This window comes from Pollicipes pollicipes, unplaced genomic scaffold (assembly GCF_011947565.3).
Source record: "Pollicipes pollicipes isolate AB1234 unplaced genomic scaffold, Ppol_2.1 Scaffold_3447;HRSCAF=4054_pilon_pilon_pilon, whole genome shotgun sequence".
NCBI lineage: Eukaryota > Metazoa > Arthropoda > Thecostraca > Pollicipedomorpha > Pollicipedidae > Pollicipes > Pollicipes pollicipes.
In genome coordinates, this window is record NW_023596297.1 from 5961208 (window position 1) to 5981739 (window position 20532).

Below are 20532 nucleotides of genomic sequence, written 5' to 3' on the forward strand. Positions count from 1 at the left end.
CCGTCGCTGCGCGGCCTACGGAGACTGCAACGTCTGGTGTCGGGGATTTTGTTGCTAAGATTTACGAGCGAGCATGTTAAAAAAACACGTTGCATAAATTGCATCGCTATTCGATTCTGACTGAATGGTGAACATTTTCAGACAAGCACGGCTTGGCCATTTCAATACACATTGTTGACCACTCGATTTGTGATCAAATTGTCGTCTTCAAATTTGGATCAAAACCTATCGATCTACAATCTACCTTCGTGATGTCCTCAATGGTCTGTTAGAACCCAGATAGAAAATTGAACAAGATTCTGAATTCTATCGGTTTAGAAAGAGTCAGCTAACCCTAGTAAATTAAGAACGCAGGTGATTTTTTCTATGCAGTCGTGCAACGCCTGATTCTGTTCTGGTTACAAGGCAAAAATAACAATAAAATGAAGAAAACCGTGTCACTTGTTAACAATTAAGCCATATCTGGGGACTTTGGGGAGGGGGGGGGTCATCATAAGATAGGCTTTTGTCAACCCCGTGTTCCCTCTTGGCAATGCTTTGGCTTCGCCCCTGCCTACGCGCAAAAGCAGATCAAGTCGCGTACGTTGCATGATGGGCAACGAAGTGTCCGCTGGGCCAATCCATGCCTAAGGCAGACAACTTCGCGGAGGCTATTTTTCTGCGATGATGTGGTATAAGGGAAGATAACTCGGGGAAAATACTGTTGCAGGTGTCCAACACATGTTTCATACACCATGTAAAAGTAACACTCATCCAAAAGTACGCAACAAAGTAGCCATACGATCAGTTCGCAGTCAGTCATGCGGGAGACATCCGGACCAGGGCAGTGGCCACCGACGGCAGACAGGAGCAGGGCCTAGATAAGGAACATATGACAGATGGGCGTCTTTATGTGGCTTGATTTTTACAAGAGAATCCCCAGTTTTATGGATTTTGTCACATTGTTTCTAGCAGTTTCAAGCTCCAGAATTCGTTTCCGCCCAAAATGCTCCGACAAGTCTTATTTCTTAAACAGCAGCCAGCGAAATGAAGGTGCATGAAAAACCTGGTGCACTGTGAGCCATCGGCTCATTTTCAAGATTCTCACCATCCTATATCCATGGCGTATTTTGGTATCTACACTGTGGAGGCAAATGCTTCCTTAATGACCCAAAATACCTACCCGCTCGTGGAATTTCGTCTCCCCAGGAGAGACAATGTTAAAATGGACGAATAATCTAGGAAAACTGGATAGTCTTAGTTGTCAAATGACAGATGAGTCGAATAGGCAAGATTATGCACCAGTGATAAACAGCTCTAGATGCATAGCTAGCATAGCAGCCATGACATTCAGGTAAAGAGCGATAACAATCTCCACCCCTATCCCCCCCCCTCCGGTCATCGGGCTCGATTTACAGAAAAAGTTCCTAAAGTAAACCCTGAGCTTGGCCCCCTCTCAATTTTTGAAACATTCCTACGCCTATGCATTTGGCAGAATAGATCAGTTTCAGAAATGTTGGGTTTGCCGCTTAGAAATTATAATCAAAACTTTGAGTTGATTTTGTAAAACGCTGTATAACTAATCCTGCATACTGTTAATGTTAACGCTCTGAAAGGGTCTGTTAACTTATCTGGGCGCACTGTGTTTCCTCATGTTACCTTTTTAATGTGAGCCCTAGGGCTCACTGACACGAGATCGTTAGAAATGATCGGCTACCGATTCAGCTAATGAAATCTACGAAAAATGTGATTCGGCTGACTGCTCAAAGTACTATTTTTTTATTGGCTCGATCGGTCCGTGCTTCAATTCAGGATTCAGCTCGGTTCGAACACAAGTCTGATGGCCAGTAGAGTCGCAGATTGAGCATAACCGTTACTGATTTAGCACCGGCTGTCGCTGTCGCCGTACTGAAATGTCTGCTCGTCCGTGTGTAGATTTGGCTTCACGTTGCACTCACATTCCATCCCTCGACGACGTTTTATTGTCTGTTCATGTTACACGTTGCATCAGAAACATGCACTGAAAGATGTCTGCTGTGATGTTTTGTGACCATAGCTCGGCGCCATAACGTCAGGTGTGATGAAGCCAACAAAGCGCGATTGTCCTGGCTTCAGCCATGCATGCATTGTTTGCTGTGAACAGGATATCGGAGTGACAACTACATGTGATCAGTTGGTGGAGTCGCACCCCCTCCCTCCAGCCGGCCTGGAGGGAGGCAAGTCGTCGCATACATTTGCAGACAGCTTACCAGGCGAACTGCCCATCACAAGGTCAAGCGTTGCTAGTCGTATTCGTCCATACACGTCAAGATGACGCGGGCCCGCCTGGAATAAGAAGCACGTCTGGTATTTGCTGGCTGCCAGCCCATCCCTGCCCCCACCGGGAAAGGTGATGGCGAGGTGCCGAGCGCCTGAGGCGGCGGACCGTACCGCGGTACCGACACTCCGGCGTCACCGGCGATGGTGATGGCGGGGTGCCGAGCGCCTGAGGCGGCGGACCGTACCGCAGTACCGGCGCACCAGCGTCACCGGCCGCCGGGTTACCGAACTCCATCAGCTGACCGTGACCTCACTGGCCTTAAACTGGGCGCCTGGGCGGCCGGGTCACCGGACTGCATCGGCTGACCGTGACCCCACTGACCTTAGTCTGGGCGCCTGAGGAGCAGGACCATACCGCGGTGCCGGCACTCCAGCGTCACCGGCGGCCGGGTCACCGGACTGCACCGGCTGACCGTGACCCCACTGGCCTTGGACTGGGCGCCTGGGCGGCCGGGTCACCGGACTGCATCGGCTGACCGTGACCCCACTGGCCTTAGTCTGAGCGCCTGGGCGGCCGGGTCACCGTGCTGCATCGGCTGACCGTGGCCCCACTGGCTTTAGTCTGAGCGCCTGGGCGGCCGGGTCACCGTGCTGCGTCGTCTGCTCTCTGGCCGCTTACGCAGCAGCCTGACCTCATCGTCCGTGCACTGATACCAAACTGAACTCGCTGGTCAGACCTGTAACCAGCGCACGACCTGCGCTGATCATGTACTAAATCTTAGTCGCTTGTCAGGCATCCGCTCATGCGGATTGATGCTGTGATCAATCACCTGATTTATTTGGCGAATGCTTGCAGTCACATGCTTTTGTTCATCGCGGTATTGATAATATTCTCGCTCGGTCATGTGCAAGATGAGAGGAAAGCACAGAAATTCCGCTCCCCGAATGATGCGTTTTCTAGAAATCCAGAATCTGTCATTGCAACACACATTATAAAACCATTATTAAAACATTATAAAACCCGTAGTCCAGAGAATGCAGCAATAAGGCACCAAAATAACGGTACATCATCTTATTATGGGTGTATGCATCTGATGGCCTTCAGCCTGCAGCGGAGCTGATCGCTGACACTCTGGTCTGTTTGTTCCTCAACGTGACCTTTCCTGATGTCAGTCCACGGTCACGAGTCGCCTGCGTGACAAACCGCATCAGATCAGACCGTGCGGCGTGGCTTTAAAGGCACGTTAAATCCCCTCAAGCTAAGCCCAGCCCCCTCGCTCCGATCCAATGGGCGGCAGAGCGCGTCACCGAGCGCGCGGAGGCGGCCCAGCGGCGCGTGCTATAAAGAGCGGTCCGGCCGGCGCCGCTGACTCACAGCAGCATCGCTCCAGCACGACCGGCACCATGTGGACCTACCTGATCGTGACCGTGTTGGCCGTCCAGCTGACGGCCGGCCAGCACGCGCACAGATATATTCGCTTCCCGGTGGCGCCAGGTGAGACACGTGCCATGGTCTGCGTCGTCCAAAGGTCAGCAGGTCAGCCAGGGTTGCGCGCGCGGCTGACCTGCTGCTTAACAACAATCATCGATGCTCGATTATCTGTCTGAAGCTCAGCGGCTAGCCGACGTGAGCTTGGTTTCGCGTAAGTGGCATCGCTGTCCAATCCCAGCTCATGGAATAAGTCCTGATCTTTGACTTCGACCACATACGCTCAGTTTGGCTTCGCTTCAGGTGGCTGCTGGGGAGAATGCGATCTCATTGCGGAAGGGTTTAATTCAGTTTTCCCGGTAACAACACTCAGAAAAGCTGTGTGACGTAGTCTGAGGGATTCGTATAGATAACATGGCTGAAGTGGAATTTGTGTTGCCAGTGCAATATTCCTGTAAGCTGATCTAAACCTAAATGCAGTTGTCAGATGCAAGACCAAGGGTCAACAGTTAAGTGATTGCGTGCTAGGATGAACGCAAGAAGACTTTACTTAGAAAGTGGAGCAGTTTCAGCCTGAGAAAACCGAACCACGCCATTTTCTTTTTTGACAAGCAAACATATTTATATCTTTATAGTTACCCTTGTATCTTTGTAATCAACAAAAGCAGCTCCGAAAAATAGTTGCTTTAGGAATAGGCACAGATGGTGGCAGCATACTTTCATGCATACAAGCATGAATACGGCTATTACTGGACCGGAAAGAAACCTAAATGTTTGAAAATCGCGCATCGCTATGGGGAAAGCATCCACTTGTTAGCCGTTATAGCACACGTGAGTTTCCAGCAGAACTGTCAGCGATCCGATGTTTCTTCATCCATTTGATCGACATGGAAATTGTACAGGCTGCAAATTGAGAAAAAGCTGCAAAATAGGTTTCTAACGGCGATAGAGAAGGATAATCCGGTATCGTAGAGACGCGGAACGAACATGTGTTGGCTTACAAAGAAATTTAATGCACGTTTTGCTCAACCATACAACAGTCAGTGCCCGGGAAAAAGCAAATGTGTTGGCTACCGCTACAAACCCCGTTTTTAACCTTTTCACATGCATTGGATTCCCGAAAAGGCAATACAAAATCAAGGGATGTCGTTTTTCTGTGCATGTAGTTGTCCCAAAAATGCACGCATTTTATTTCTGCTGCCATATCCGAGTCCATCACATATGCTGATAGAGTGCTCGCCAGACCACAAGATCTGTTGGCCCGCGGACCTGCCCGGCCTGACATGGTTTTCATGTCAATTTGCGTTCCCCATGTGCGTCGTAATCTTGTTTATTCGTTAAAACTGTATGATTTGAAACAACAAACGGTACAGCGTGTGTGCACATCTGCAATGAATGCAACACACCAACAGCCGGCATTGTGCTGCTTTGAACCAAACCGCTAATGACAACTTACGACGGTTAAATGTCAAGATAATTATGAGGATAAGTTGACACATCCCTAGTTTTGCATTTACTCAGGCACCTGACTAGCGAAGTAACTAGCGTCCTTTTGTTTTACACGATATTTCCACGACGAAAATATTATGTCAGTGTGACTGTCACCATGCTCTCACGCTTCCACTATATACCGCTTTTGGCACTCGTATCAGTTTGCGACATGCATTGGACTTAAGGCAGATGGAAGGCCGCCCACACTTCATTCCGCATAGCTTCAAATGCTTCCGCCTAAGCGTTGGTAGTTACGTCTGGGCATAAACGCTCCCGCTTGTGCAGTTGGGTTGAATAGGGAAAGGAACGTGGACATTTTGCAAAAATTTAATCCGAACCTTTTGAATGAATGGGTTTCTGGGATCAGAGCACATGCTAAGCGGACCTTGTTGCATAAGTCTGGCCTCTACCGCCCGATCGTACAGTTCAAGGCCAATGGCAGTATTTGGTGGGGAAAGTGCAGCGGTGCTCGCACGGTCCGTCCTGCTCTCTGACTTTCATCCGCCCTATCATGCTATCTCTAGCTTTATTTAGTATCCTCGTGATGCCCCGCTTATCCGGAGCAGACAGCATGCGCCTGTCATGGGTGGACCGAGACACCCCCTGGTGGGGTCCCGGCCCCGGCGCTCAGCGCACGCCCTGCACAGCGGTCCCTACGCGGAACAAGCCTCGGCGATTGGGTCCCCAGGCGCATGTAGTACGGCCCCACCATTATCAATTCTCTTGCATCCCATAGCCCACAAATCATCACTACTGGTCGAAAGAGCTCTAATCCATACAACCAAGTAACCAAACCTCTGCCGTCACATGACCTTCAGTGCAGCCGTTGCCAACGGCCGCAGCCCTATCTGTCAAGAGGCGGATTGCGAGCGCCTAAATCGAATCGAATCCACCCCGTCACGGATGGTTGGATCGGAAGGCAGGCACTCTAGCCATGTTGACTATCGGGACGGGCAGACCTCGTTGGCCAGCTGTCAGCTGATCTATCTATCTCGGTGGGGCCAAGCATTGCGCCTCCTCTGGGCCCCGTACTCAGAACCACTGTATTATGAGCACGGAGTATTCCCCTAGACCAGGGAGACGGCTTTTCACTATGGTTTTTGCAATAAAGACAGCAACTGCAATCCACATTCTTGTTCTGCATTGCTTTGGTGCAATCCGCTCATTAGTTTGGTTGTTTGGCAATCAGGGTCAGTCATACGATTAGAAGTCGCATCATGGTCTTGACCTAAATTCACCCTGACCAATCCTGGTATTGACCCTTATCAATATCATGTTGGGATTCCAATCGCAAGGGCGCCATCTTGTAGTTCATTGAGAGAGAAAGACCTCACTTCTAGCTGGCAAGTAGCAAGAATGTTCCTCATGACGGATATATCAGATTTCTCCGAACTCCTGCAAAATTTGGATTCAGTCCAGGCGAAATCGCCCAGCATCTAGTGAAACAACTCTTGGCTGTTGAGTGGTGGACAGGGGGGGGGGGGGCATTTCCCAGTGGCCACTAATGTTTATGTCCCTGGCTTGTATTTAGTTAGAGCATCCCAAAATTCGAACCGAGTGGTAATGTCCAGAACTCAAAACGGCGCACGAAACCAAGGATTGAACAATAAGGCAGCACTTAGCCCCAACCCACACCCGCACGAACGAGATGAGCTTATGTGCGTAAGGGTACATAGAAGGCCAGGCGACCCGAGGTGGTCAAGGGCTCAAAGACGGTCGGCTGGTTTGAGACGGCCAGGAGTCCTAATACCTTAACATGGTCCCGGTGTGATGAAAGTCGCCTGGCAACGTCATAGTGATGCAATGCCCTCAAAGGGCCCAGAAAGATCACTAGCCTTGCCTCCGAACACATGGATTTTGAAAGGGAGTGGGCAGGTTCTAACATTTCCGGGTCTGAAGCGGTCGATGGGCAGTAGACTATTGACAATTGTGGTGTGCTCAAAGAGTTTGTCATCCTCGAGACCCATAAGAACAGGCAAGAAAATCTACATGCGACCAAATTACACTAAGGTGTCCACGTGCCAGTCATGGAGCCGTGAATGTCTTATTATGCGCGCCATAAGCTGGCAGATGCTGATGACGGCCGGAGAATTAGTTGGCCGAAATGTTGTATGCATACTAATACTCCAGAGAAGGACAATAATCCGAAAATTTATTCCATCCGTGGTATCAATTCCTCGTTTGAGCCCTTCCGAGAGACTACGCTTTGGTTTATCTTTACTTAATTCGGGCTCATCAGTATTTCGTAAATCTGCACTCGACTGCATGCTAGCAAGGCTGGTCAACAAAGCAATACTTGATGTATTCTTCTATTGCGAGAAATGATAACTTTTCCGGTTCGAATATTGCGCCATTTTACAAATCGTGACATTAGTGAAGTGGGCACCATTCTCTGGGGGAGAATACGAGCACTGCGTCAACCCACGTGATTTTCGGTGTTCTGTGTTCTTTTTAGGTCTTGACAGTCATAAGAGATAAAGGCATGAAAGGAGCTGCATAATTCAGGCTGGTCAGTGCTCAGTTTTTGTGGGTGAACGCTGTCCAGTCTAAAGGTATATAGCAGTCGACCGGAGAAGCCAATGCGGCTATAAAAAACAATCGAATGCGACTCGTTCAAACTTAAACCCAAAACCAGGGAGCTCAAGCCTCAAAAACCGCATTGGCTTATAGTTTTATCAACGATATCAATCTGCAACCTAGGCGTTTATGTTTCTTATGAAACTGGTCACAGCCAAAGAAACCTAATCATCAAAAATTCACCAGTCTCATCAGTCGAACCTGCAATGTTCAGTCAGGTCCGCTTTCCGCCAATTTTCAACCCGTTTTTCGCTGCGTTTCAATCAATTGATTTATGAAATCGCGCGGGACTATCTCTATAAACCTCTTGACCACTTGGACTCTGAAGGACGTTTCCTGTCAGCCGTGAAGTCGAGAGGTGCACCCAACCAGGGGGCGGGGCTCATGGGGTTCGAGACCACCCCCGCCGCCGTCAAGATCGAGCGCAGGTCGTTCACCCCGGCGCGAGTGAACATAGCTCCGCAATCTCGTGATCAGGGATATCATTTTGGTTTTACATATCATTGGCTAACACGGGCAGTGACGTGTCGCATCCAGCGGCAGTAATTCAACGACGAGGTTAGCGGATAGTCAAGTGAGTGTGTACCATTCCCGATTGCGGCAATCGTTGTCGGCACCAGGACAAACGAGCGTTGGTAGCCCGTTGACGCCTTACGTTCTGTGGCTTTTAGCGTTTGCGGCGTCAATACTCTGTTCACAGTGCGTCGGCATTGAGGACGGGGTCGGACTCGGTCTTAAACAAGTTGGATCCCTCCATTCCGAATCCTGGTAGCCCCCCGCGTCGCAAAGCCTTCCTGAGCCCCTCATTAAATCCAACGAGACGCCTTGTATGACGTGGAACGGGTGCCGCGCGACACACGTGGGTGACATCATTATGCAGATAGCGCCAACACGTGCCAACTAAATGGTGCCCGGCACCTTCGGGAGCGTATGCAAATATGTATTATCAATGCATCGTGGTATCCCTATCTCATAAGGTTAGCTGGCAGAGGTGCACTGTTGCCCAGAGTTCGAGTACACGTTTACGTAAGCATCGCCTGCAGGTTGACGGCATGGCTCTGGGTAGGCTACTATTTTCTGGGAACTATGGTTTACGATTTTGGTGATGGTGGCAAATATCGTGCAACGATGCGGACATTTTGGACACAGTAACGAATCGCAGTTGACTGGACTACGCGGCTGTAGTCTCAACGCAGCAAAGTCTCACCGGCTCGGCCGCTGTGTGTCGGATTCAAGGCCGGTTTCAGAAAAGATGGCGTCGGCCGTTTCCTGGCCTTTAGAAGCATATATGTTAGTCGGAGAGCATTAGGATCGTATGCAATTTGGAGATCGTAAGTTCGTGTATTTTTTAGCTGTTTGACGTATTTAGGTCATCAATCCCTAAAAGCGGCTAAAGACAAGCGAGCTCATCGTTTGCGCTCGAGAGCGAGTGACCGGCTACAGACAGCGACGCCACTTTTTGTAGTTTGTTGTTTGTAGTTTTCCTTTACTGTATCTTTCAGAACAGGGGCGCCGCCAATAGGGAGGGAGAGCGGGCAGCCAAGAATTTGTTGCGCCATAGATAGCTCGCTACAGAAACTTAAAAGTCGGTGTAATACATGCTCACCGACCTCTGCCCTCTCCTCGCCTACCCCTTTCACAAATCCTAGATGCTGCCCTGCTTCAGAATTTGTTGCCGTCACGCTACTACGACCACGGGCCGCCGAGACTTGTGGCTGATTTTGAGCTGCGCTATTCGACTTATCCACGCTTAAAAATTCCGCATGCTTTTCGAAAGGAGGTGGAATTTTAGTAACATTCCGAGGCTACAGAAAACCCTCCCCATACAAAGCATTCGAAATACATTTGTAAAAAACCTCACCTTTCAAGGAGGTATGGAAAGAAAGGCTATAAAGCAACTATCAAAAACATCATAAAACAACCTGATGTTTCAAATGGGACAACATAATCACCCATGATCTTGTTAAACCAAAAATCAAATTTATAAAGCTAGTGAGCGTGATAGGGCATGTTGCGATTCTCCGTACTAGACTGCAAAAAAAAACAATTATTTCGTTAGACAAGTTCTCGCATTCGATGCATCCCACACACGGCATCGTGCAACGGCCTCTCGAGTAGCAAAAAAAAAGCGGCCAGAAGCCTGTTTTTCTAGTTTTTTTTTCTAGCTGCACAAGGCTTGCTGATCCCGGCGCCCGGTCCAGTCCAACCGTCGGCCACAGTGACGACCCAGAAAAATCACAGGGGTCAGTCAGAGCCCACCGTACCTTCGCCCCTGAAAGCTTGGAATACCACATTCAATGAGTCCACCACCAGACAAATGGGTCGTGACGGCTAAAACGCTCCTCTCGGCAAAGCAACCGTTGCCCAGTTCGTGAATCCGAAGGGGCAATGTCGCTGTCAGCTCCACACGGAGTGGCCGGACCGCCGCGGCCCTGGTCACGGCCGCGGGGCCGCCCTCCTATGATGGTGGCGGGCTCAGTGGCCAGCGGACCGCGGCAGTCCCGGTCAGGGCCGCGGGGCCGCTCCCCTGTGGCGGTGGCGGGCTCAGTGGCCAGCGGACCGCGGCAGTTCCGGTCAGGGCCGCGGGGCCGCCCCCCTATGACGGTGGCGGGCTCAGTGGCCACCGGACCGCGGCAGTCCCGGTCAAGGCCGCAGCGCCGCCCCCCCCCCCCCCCCCCCCCCTGTGACGGCTGCCGACATTCTCAGCGGCATGTCCCTTGTTACTGTTAGCGGCATTTCCTTCGTTGTGCGTCTGACTGCACCAAGATCAACGATGTCGAAGCCCTGGACATAGTGTGATTTGAGACACGTTTTTTGCCTGATCGATTCGGCTATGATGGTGGTAGTGATCCTTCATTGTAGGTGCTATTATCCATCAACGTTACACTGCATACAACGCTTGGAGCATATCGCACTTGGATCATCCTGCCGGTGCACATTTCGACATTTTGAATTGACACTTCAACGTTTTTACAGCATGCTTGCAGCCTTATGTTCCACTCAGTACCTATAGGAAGATTTACAAGTGATTCTAGCCCACACGCTTCAGTAGCTTCCTCCTGCAGTTCCCTCATACGTTCAAAATGGCAATTCCACCTTGATCTGAGTTATAGCTGAATGACAACGTAGTCGACTTGGATTTCACCAGGAATTAGGCAGGGCTTGCTAACTGGTGTGAACTAGTCTCATGCCCCTGAGCATCTGTATAACAGTGAACCACGACACTTCTGATGTCGCATTGTAAGCGCATCCTGCAATATCCTGCGCCGGCCTGCCCCTGTACTTTCCTCTGTCTCGCTCGCTGCCTTTCTCTTATTCTTTTTTTTCCTTCTTTTTCACCTCACCACCCACTTCTGCCTTCCTACGTATCTACCTTTGACCGTCCTTGGTATGAGACACAGGACACTAGGACGCGTACCAAGTAGCTCATTCTATTTGTCATGTAGCATGCAACACAGTTCGCACCCCATTGCGCCATACTCTTATAGAAATGCTGTGGTATGCTGCCACCCTGCTCTCACCGCTTATTTCCCATGCCTAAAATACTGTAGTCTTATAGAAATGCCGTGGAATGCTGCCACACTGCTGTCACCGCTTATTTCCCATGCCTAAAATACTGTAGTCTTATAGAAATGCCGTGGAATGCTGCCACACTGCTGTCACCGCTTATTTCCCATGCCTAAAATACTGTAGCTCCGAATATCCGGCCCGGTCTAAGCCAGCCACGGCCAACTGCCTGCTAGCCAGCCGCAGCAAAACGGAAAATGAAGGCATGTCGTTGGTTGGTTGGCTCAATACTATCCTACGCGGTCGGCATGTGGACCGCTCACCAAGGCTGCCAGTGAGCCATCATCGCTCCACGTACGCACTGGAGTTCTGCATTTATCTGCCGCGCAGTGCAACTACAACGGTCAGTAATTCACAAGAGCTCCGGTGTCATCACTACACGTTGCCCAATCTCATGCTTTGCGAAAGAATGCTCTCATTTTACTAGCCAGGCATGTCCACTGACAGCGCGCAGGGCCCCAGTGTGATCTCTGTCTCTACGGCTTCACGTGCGGTTGGCATGGAGGCCAAACGAGTTTACGCGGCTAATCCATTTGCCTGTTGACTTCGCCGGTAAGCGCGGCACCGGTCCAGCCGGTTGTGCTGAGTCAAAGGTTGATATGGTGGGACGCTGCGCATTAGCCTCTGCACGCATGCAGCCGGATTTCCAAGGTGAATGATCGTTACTTTTAGCGGCTTGTACCAGCGCCGGAATTATCCACTGAAATCTGGCCAGCACCAATTAGAGTGGGTGAAAACTGAGTTATGCAAAGCGTGGCATGGCGGCGATTGCACACACTTACCACCGAAAGAAGCTTAATTTCATAGCATCTTCATCGAAAGATGCTTTCTCCAGCAGTGTAGCCACGTCAACTGTTTTCAGCGTTTTTCATCCAGCGGAATCGTGCAGGATTCGGACGACAATCGAAGTCTGGCGGGCGGAAGGAACGTGATTTTTTCAATGTCGCCAAGCAGATGAAACGCAACCTGGCCTCATTGGCCTATCATTGGCCTCTCTCCACGCTTGGTTTTGCGCAATTGATCTTAAAATAAACGCTGAGGAGGTCCAGTTGATGTTGTTTGGAAGCCCACAAAATCCGCGCGGTCCCGCGAATTTTACTATAAACTTTCGTGAGCGCGAGCTACGCCCCTGTCCGGGGGTGAACACTCCATGAAAAATATGCAATCCGTCTCTCAGCTGGATTCTCACGTTTCTTTTGTCACTGACCGGCGCCTTGGTGCTCTCTCTGGTCTATCACATCTGAGAAACCACTATCTCCCAAGTGTTGTCTCTACGCTGGTGAGCGCCTTGATCCTCTCGCAGATCCGATACTGCTTCCCGGTTTATGGGATTGAGACTCAAAACAATATGTCTAGGATAAAAATCATCAAATTTACCGAAAAGCAAACTTCGGAGCAAAAAGCTCGATCACCTTTCGGATCCGCTCTTTGCAGACGGCCTGGTCAAATGCTGCACGTTGACGCTTCTTCACAAAGTGCTTTGCTCCGGTGAGCCAGAAGCGCTGGCCTGTGAGTTCGGGAAGATATCTCAAGCCTGGGATCGTCGCACACGGCAGGATGAGGATCTGTTCGACCCTAGGTCACGCAATTAGATGGGAAGAACGCGGCTGTGTTGCCAAACTATCACCCAGTATAACTGCCTTCCACGTGGTATATAATGTTTCTGTATAGCCTGATACGACTCGCTCGTGCAGGTTTGGCCGTGCACTGAGGCGCCACCTACGGCTCTGACGCCCACCCTGACCACAGAAGGCGCCCACCCTGACAGAAGGCGCCCACACTGGGGCGCCCACCCTGACCACCCTGACTACTGCTTTGACGCCCGCCCTGACCGAAGAATTGTCAGAGCCGTGTATGCGTGCGGAAACGTGTGCATTGTGTACACGCTTATCATCTTTGTGCGTGTGTGTGGTTGCATTTGTAACCGTGAAATATTGTTTTAATGCTGTGACAGTGGGTTTGAAAAGCCCCGAGTCGATCGCTTATAGTTCAAATTCAGGTCGGTCTATTTGTCTAGCCGTCCGCTTTTCCGTGACAATTTGCACGCCAACTAGTGGCAACAAGGTAGCGATAAATCAAAATGCAACAGCAGATAAAGTGTGGTTACGTTATATTAGAGAACCTCGGTTAAAACGGAAATTTCTGCCATGAGGCACTGTGTTGAGACATACATTTTCTAAGCGTGGGCATTGATCCCATTTATGAACACTGGAATCTGATCCCTGAGCGCTGGACCTGGATTTCATGGATCCAGAATCTATTTGAAGAAATTGGACAATAAATATTCTGGGATTCATAATTCGTGTTTCTGGTGCTTTAGTTAGCATGCCGAAGGTCCGCACAATTTCCTGCGTATCGAGCAATAATACTGCGGTCCACCTACTTTCCCTGTTTTCATAATACCTTGTTTCCCTGCCTACCGGAAGTCTTCGCGAAACAATTTCAGGATCTGACCAAATCTGAACCATGAAATAATACGTACACATCCCAATCACAAACCACATTTTCCAAAACTATTGAATCCAGCCCGGATCGATCACTTATGGAATACATTTATTTCGTATTATCTCTACTCATCCGCTTTCACATCTCTGTATGTATGCTGACTAATTCAGCATAAAATATTTTGTAAAAGATAGACGACACGTTCACTTTAACAACTTGCTGATATCATGTTTGAGACAGTGCTGGGTAAGCCATAAGTTACAAGGGCTTTTTTGATACAATACAACCCACTGTGTGGTCGCATCCAGTCAGAGCAGAGCTTGACGTCTCTTTGGAGGTACGTACAGATTACAATGCTCTCATGTTCTGAGCACTCGCTTGTGGCGCTGAGGCAACGCACATCACCTGTTTTATTCTGTTCACTATTGTTGCGAATCGCTGTTGATCAGCAGTGAAGTCTGTGTCTGAAGGTGGAGTATGGATGTTGACGCTCGGTTCGTGGGTGAAGAGAGTGGGTGAAAAATACTAGAGCGCGGAACCCTGCATATCCAACTGGTGGTGACATCGTTGCAGCGAAGCGGTTTCTTAAGCGAGGCATTTCATAGCTGAGTCGCACTAGGCGACGCACACTGTACATCTGCCGGAAAGCTGTCATCGCCGCCGAGAAAAGCGAACTCACACCTTAAATCTCTCGTCGGTCCACAGAGCACAAGAAGGAGTGCTACGACCCACTGGTTGACAACTTTTACGCCATCGGCAAGGAATGGGGCCCCAAGAACGCCCGCTGCAAGCTGAGCAAGTGTGTGTTGGAGAAGGACACCCTCTACATCGACCGCATCTCGTAAGCACGAAGCTGGGCAGCAGCTCGCAGCTCGGAGTAGCTCGCGGTCGGACCGAGTTGAGTGGGTGGCTGCCACAGGTCCCACGCCACATATCCTCTACTCGATTCACCCGCAACCCAGAGGGCCGTGCCCACATCCACCTGCCACCCATTCCTAATCACCTGACCTCATCATTACGCATCCCCTTGGATTGTCCCAACACTTTAGTTCTAAAACATGGAAGAGTTTCAGGAGATTCAGGAGAGAGGGGGTGTGCATCCAGATTTGCTCTGCTGCGTATAACTGCAAAGGTAGTGCGAACAAAGCTAATTGTAAATTAAAGAATCCCAAGCAGTAACATTCTGCGGCATTTGTTGACACATCTAACCGACATTTGGTAGCGTGTTACCCATCCCTGTGTCCCGTACTCGTATTTACCCTAAAATATGTACCCCGCCCAAAGCGGCACGCGTTTTGAAAAGCCAAAGTCAACCCGTGCAATTTTGGCAAGAATATTATAAGAAAAGGCGGCAAATGCCGAACGCTACAAACTTCTGATGACCTATTGACTAGTTGTATCAATTACTAAATTTTATAACTGCATGACAGATACCTATATTTTATAGCAGAGCCAGATAGCGCAACGGCCTTACTGTAGGGGTGTAGTTGAATATATGGGCTTCAAGCTCCAGCATCCTTCAGTCACTCTCTTCTGCTGATTTCCTGACTTCGTCTGGCATCCCCGCGGCGCCTCGTGTTACTGGCGTCGTGTTAAAGACTAATTCTCGGCTCATGCCCAGCATGTGCCCAACATGCTCAGCAAGCTCATGGCTTCAGCTCATGGTTTTCACCTATGAGCTTACCCAGCTAACGGGTTGGGTAAACTCATGAATATCCATATGAAATGGACAGTGGGTTGGGTTCGGTACAGACTTGGGGAATTACAGGCCTGGGTACGGGTAGGAATAAGACATTTGCGAAATGTGGGGTAGATATTTCAAGAAATACCACACAGTGTTGCAGTATGCATTTTTTTTACGAGGCCTTAAAGGGCACCGTTTACAATGCTTAGCATAAACAATTAACGTTAGCTAGAAATTTTGGTTGTAAACTCTTTCAAAACTTAGCGTTGAAAGTGCTGGAGAATGTAAACCGGTGGTTGATGGGTGAATACAACCGATCGGTAATGGGTAACGGGTGGGTGTGGGTACAACCCCATGGGTAGCGGTTCAATTGCGTGAAAAATTGCAGCCGTAAAGGCTTTTAGCGTGCTGCAACGGTCAGCCGCGAATTAGCCTCGCGACCACCTTTGGAGGGGTCCCGCTAGAGCGTCCACACCTGCACTGATATATGGTCCCTGTGCAGGGCCGGCCGGGGTCCTGCTAGGGCGTCCACACCTGCACCGACATATGGTCCCTGTGCAGGGCCAGCCGGGGTCCCGCCAGAGCGTTCACAACTACACTGATATATGGTCCCTGTGCAGGGCCAGCCGGGGTCCCGCCGGGGCGTTCACAGCTACACTGATATATGGTCCCTATGCAGGGCCGGCAGGGGTCCCGCCAAATCGTCCACACCTACACCTGCATAGCGGCCTGGTCGCCATTCCATTATGACGAGGCTGGACGCGAAGGGGGGGGGGGGGGCTGCCGTTCAAATGCAAAGTCCCATATGTTCATTTCTGGCCTTTTTGCATGCTTTATGTCATCTGATTCGTCTTCTCATGCGGCGCTCGGATATTTAAGCTAATAATTGAAAATTTCCCAAACTTTTGGTTAAAATAAAGGCTGAAAGTCTATGAATATTTCAACTGATTGCTTGAATAATCGAAATCAGCACGAGTAGGTAAATCAGATGACACAAAAAACGCAAAATAGCCGAAAATTAAAATATGAGGTTTTACCTTTGCACGGCAGCGGGGGCGGAGGGCTGTAGAGGCACTGCTGCCGCCTCACTCATCAGACTGCAGCGGGGACTTAGTCACCAACCAATGTTGGTTGTCTCTGCCCACCTACCGAGCGCGACGCGTGGTCACATCTTGTTGCTTTGAGAGTTCGTGCTTTTTTCGATGACAGACGTGCATGCCGTGTTCCTCGCCCTTCGCGAAACTCGAATGTCACGCATGGCTGTTGGCACGTGCATTATAAAACTGCGTGTGAGTTTTGTGTCTTTTAGTGGACAAAGCCCGCCAAAAAGCCCTCACATCTATTTTAGGACTAGGAATAACACTCAGCTCCGAAAAGACACCTTTTACTCGAAATGACAAATATGCAGCCGAGACAACGTTTCTAGCTACGGGGCTCGAGACAATTTCAGTTGGTTTGTTTCCGTGCCCAGTCAAATGCTAGCCATGGTATTTTTACAAACATGGCGGCGCTCAGGTTTCCACAGCCACCATAACGCTACAGCTTCCTTGACCACGGAGGCAGAACTAGGGAAATATCTTGGGTAGAATATTGCAACGTAATAGCTGGGCGGCTAACGAAAAAGAAAGGTTAACTTGCTTGTTAAAAGGTTGACTTGCTCTACTTAACATAAGAGTGGTGTCCCTCATTTGAAGATATTACAGAAATCATGGAACATGATGAAGTAAGATCACTTTTAATTGTTGGTTTGCTATCAAGTGTTACAGACTGCTCTAGACAATACAGTTTCACTATTTGGTAAATATGTTGCTCAATACGTCCCGCTTTATTACGTCATGAAACGTCTCTATGACGTCAGAGACGCTGCCAGGCAGGCCGTGTCAGAATTGCCAGTGCAGCGGACTGGCTGACTCACTTATAGTACTTTGACTAGTCTAAAGATGACAGTGTTTGCTGACACGTTTTCGCTGAACCCGCATTTCGTTTTGCGCGTGTGGGTTGGCTACTCCTCGTGGTATTTTTGTATATTTGCCGTGATTTTATATTTTTTACTTGCATTCATGTACTCGATTAGGGTGCTGCTCTTGAGTTATTCGATTCTCAGTCAGATTCCCGTTTCAACTAGTGTCACCGCCCAAATTCCTGCATTATGCACCACAAAGCGCGATTCGTGCTCGAAACTAGCACTTAGCACGCAATCGGTTGAAAACCAGCCATGTCCACTGAAGGCACGCATTGTGCTGAAGCACGCCAGATACGGATGACTCGATGGTCACACGTTTACTGACCTTGAACACTACATGGCCGATGAGGTGGCATTATTCGTATAACATTTCTATGGCGTCAATCGTGCCTGGGTGACCTTGAACGAGTCAGTATGAAATAGTCTACGCAAGGTCGCAGGCGTCTAGCTAAAACACCTGGCGTTTTTAAGTCTTAAACAGAGCAAGGTTGTGAAGCGCATTAAAAGATCTTCAAAATGTCTATCTTAGCTCAAAATCTTGTACGCATATGGAATGCTCTCAGTAATCTTATCACATAGTTATGATATTTGACCTCAACAGGGTGCTCAACAGACGGTTACTGCAGAAGAATTCATTTCCTCACAAGCGTGCTATTTTGGAACTTAGGAACAGGACACAGTATTTAAATAAATAACCCATATCGATGTGATACGAGAAACATCAAAAATGCTATGACAAACCTTGAGTTTTAGCAAAAACACTGCCAGAAAGTTATCTGGGAATGAGGAGCAGCTCATGAGCTTAGTTCCCCAACTGTTGTCCACAGGTGTGACGACATACGCGAACTGGTTGACTTTGAGGAAATAAAGAAGCGTCACCTGTTCTGCCGGATCGCAGTCGGAGACAGGCGCAAGGAGTTCCCCGGCTGCTGCCAGCAGTTGGTCTGCGCCAAGCACGAAAATGGCAAGAGAATACGCGTGGAGAAGAGTGACCTACCCCTGCTCCCCAGCAAGGACACGTTTGTGTACGAGTAAGCGCTCTGTGAGCCGCCCCGGATCTCAGTCGACCACGATCATTTATATCCGCCCCGCCAAGATCACACCTGCCGATTGAGGCCTAATCCCTTGGATAGTACACCTTCCACCCTCTCCAGGCCTGACGACGAATGCGGAACGCGGGCGAGATGCGCTGCTGACGACATGCAACGCTGTCACGAACCCGGGGCTGGCATCACACTGATGCAGGTGCAAGTCGCTTTGTTCTGTTCATGACGCACCAAGCAGGCGCTCCTGTGGGACAATGTAACTGAGTGACTCTGTATTTATGCGCTTGAAATGGTTTGTACTTTTGTGCAAATAAACGACGACACTGGTCCACAAAATGTCTCAACAAGTATGCAGTGCTCCATATTTGGGGATGCTGTTATATTGCCGCTCCCGTTCCTGGTGTTACAACGCGAGGCATAGGAGAGTAAAGCTACATATACAATATAAAACCATCAACCAGACAGTGTTTACAAGGCGGTGTTTTCAAAGGACTGCACTGTGCCCCGAGACTGAGACACCATCTACGCACAGACGTCGTGCACTAAAGGGTGTGCCATTACCAAGGCACCATGCACATGAAGTTTACATTCAAGAGCAGCCCACCCCAATACTGATCAAAGCTTGCGTAACGAGATTAGACTCAGACTGTGAATGTTAAGCAAGCACTACCATGCCATTATTTTTGCAATGTCGTATTCCTTACCGGTTGCACACTTTCCGCTGGATTCGCATCAAGCATCAAGTCACGGGCATGACAAGTTTCAAATGCTGCACGTAGTGCCAGCAAAGCAAGCCTTAAACGAAATGAGTTAAGCACTTGCCTGGCGGGCGAGGGCTCCGCGACAAATGAAAACTGGACTTTTGTATTATTTCCGAGTTTTTTTTCTATGCCAGCCACATTGCAGGAAAGCCTAAAGATAAAATTTGTTGCGTCACTGCATTCATGTTTAAAGCATCCGATAACCTCAAATTGACCGTAAAAATGTATATTGGTCCATTGGTAAATTAGCAACAAGCAGTATACAGCAACAGGCAAAGTTAGAAAATAAAAATCGCGAGCAAACTTAAAACGTCAGCAAATTGTGGTTTAGCTCATCTATAAAAGCACTACCTAAAACATCGATGGTTTTATTAAACTTCGCTGGGGACTAAAGGGCAGCACGCTTAATATCGACCCTCACTTTTGGTGACGGCAAACTTTGGAACGTTAGTTGTTAAAGAGAACGTGCCTTAACTGGAAGTGCTATAACTTAGCTTGCCGAGTCGAGTTTCTTTGATTCACTCTCTTCATGCAACTCCATGGTTCCGTGGTTGTCTTCAGATGCCCTTTCGTGTGAACTGAAGACGGAGGCCTCGAACGCTCTTATCCTTCATGTTTTTAGTTCATCAGTTGCTTCTGCTTCGTACAAACCGGGGTCAATCTATAAGACGAATCCACCTCATGCAATTAAAAATGTCATCAGTACGTCGTTAAGTGCCGAATTCTAATGGCTGTGGCAGCCACTTTTCGATAAAGCATTCAGAGAAGCGCGCGAAAAGAGCCACCGCCTACTAGCAGTCTAGAATATTTATGGGTGAAATTTTGGTGCTTAAGCCTAGGAAGAGAGGCCCCGTACTTTAAGTGTTCCTTGATGTGATAGAAAATTAGATGTCATTGTTTGTTTTCACAGATGATAACGTTGCACAACTTAAAAAAGGATTTTTGAAAATATTTGAAAAAAATTTGATATTTGATATAAAATAATAGAAAATATTTGATTTCGGCACTTTTTCTTAACAACATTGATCGGCGATATTCGGCTATAAATATTTGCATAGTTTTAAGACATTTTTGTATATGGACGTATATGTTGAAACAACTGTAGCTGGCTGGCTATAAGCAATATTTTGCTTTTATGGGCCGGCATGATGCCAGATCTCTTCGTACCGAAACTTTTCCAAGCTTTTCAAAACGTTCGGGGGCCTTTCTTACGCAGACGCTACAAAACCAACTTCAGTATCGTGGCCGCGACCCCGTTCATAGATATGCAGCACTTGTTGGTCTTGCATACCTAAATAGGATGCACGGTGGATGCTGCTCGAGTTAAATGA

The 20532-nt window shown here is 48.9% G+C and overlaps 1 protein-coding gene across 1 annotated transcript; it reads left to right on the plus strand.

Annotated features, from left to right (window-relative positions):
* The first annotated feature begins 3633 nt into the window (after positions 1-3633).
* Positions 3634-18894, plus strand: LOC119092619 (uncharacterized). Its single transcript, XM_037215578.1, has 3 exons — positions 3634-3733; positions 14453-14588; positions 18222-18894. Exons 1-3 carry the CDS (start codon positions 3643-3645, stop codon positions 18427-18429), a joined length of 435 nt encoding a protein of 144 aa, XP_037071473.1. The 5' UTR covers positions 3634-3642; the 3' UTR covers positions 18430-18894.
* Positions 18895-20532: the final 1638 nt, after the last annotated feature.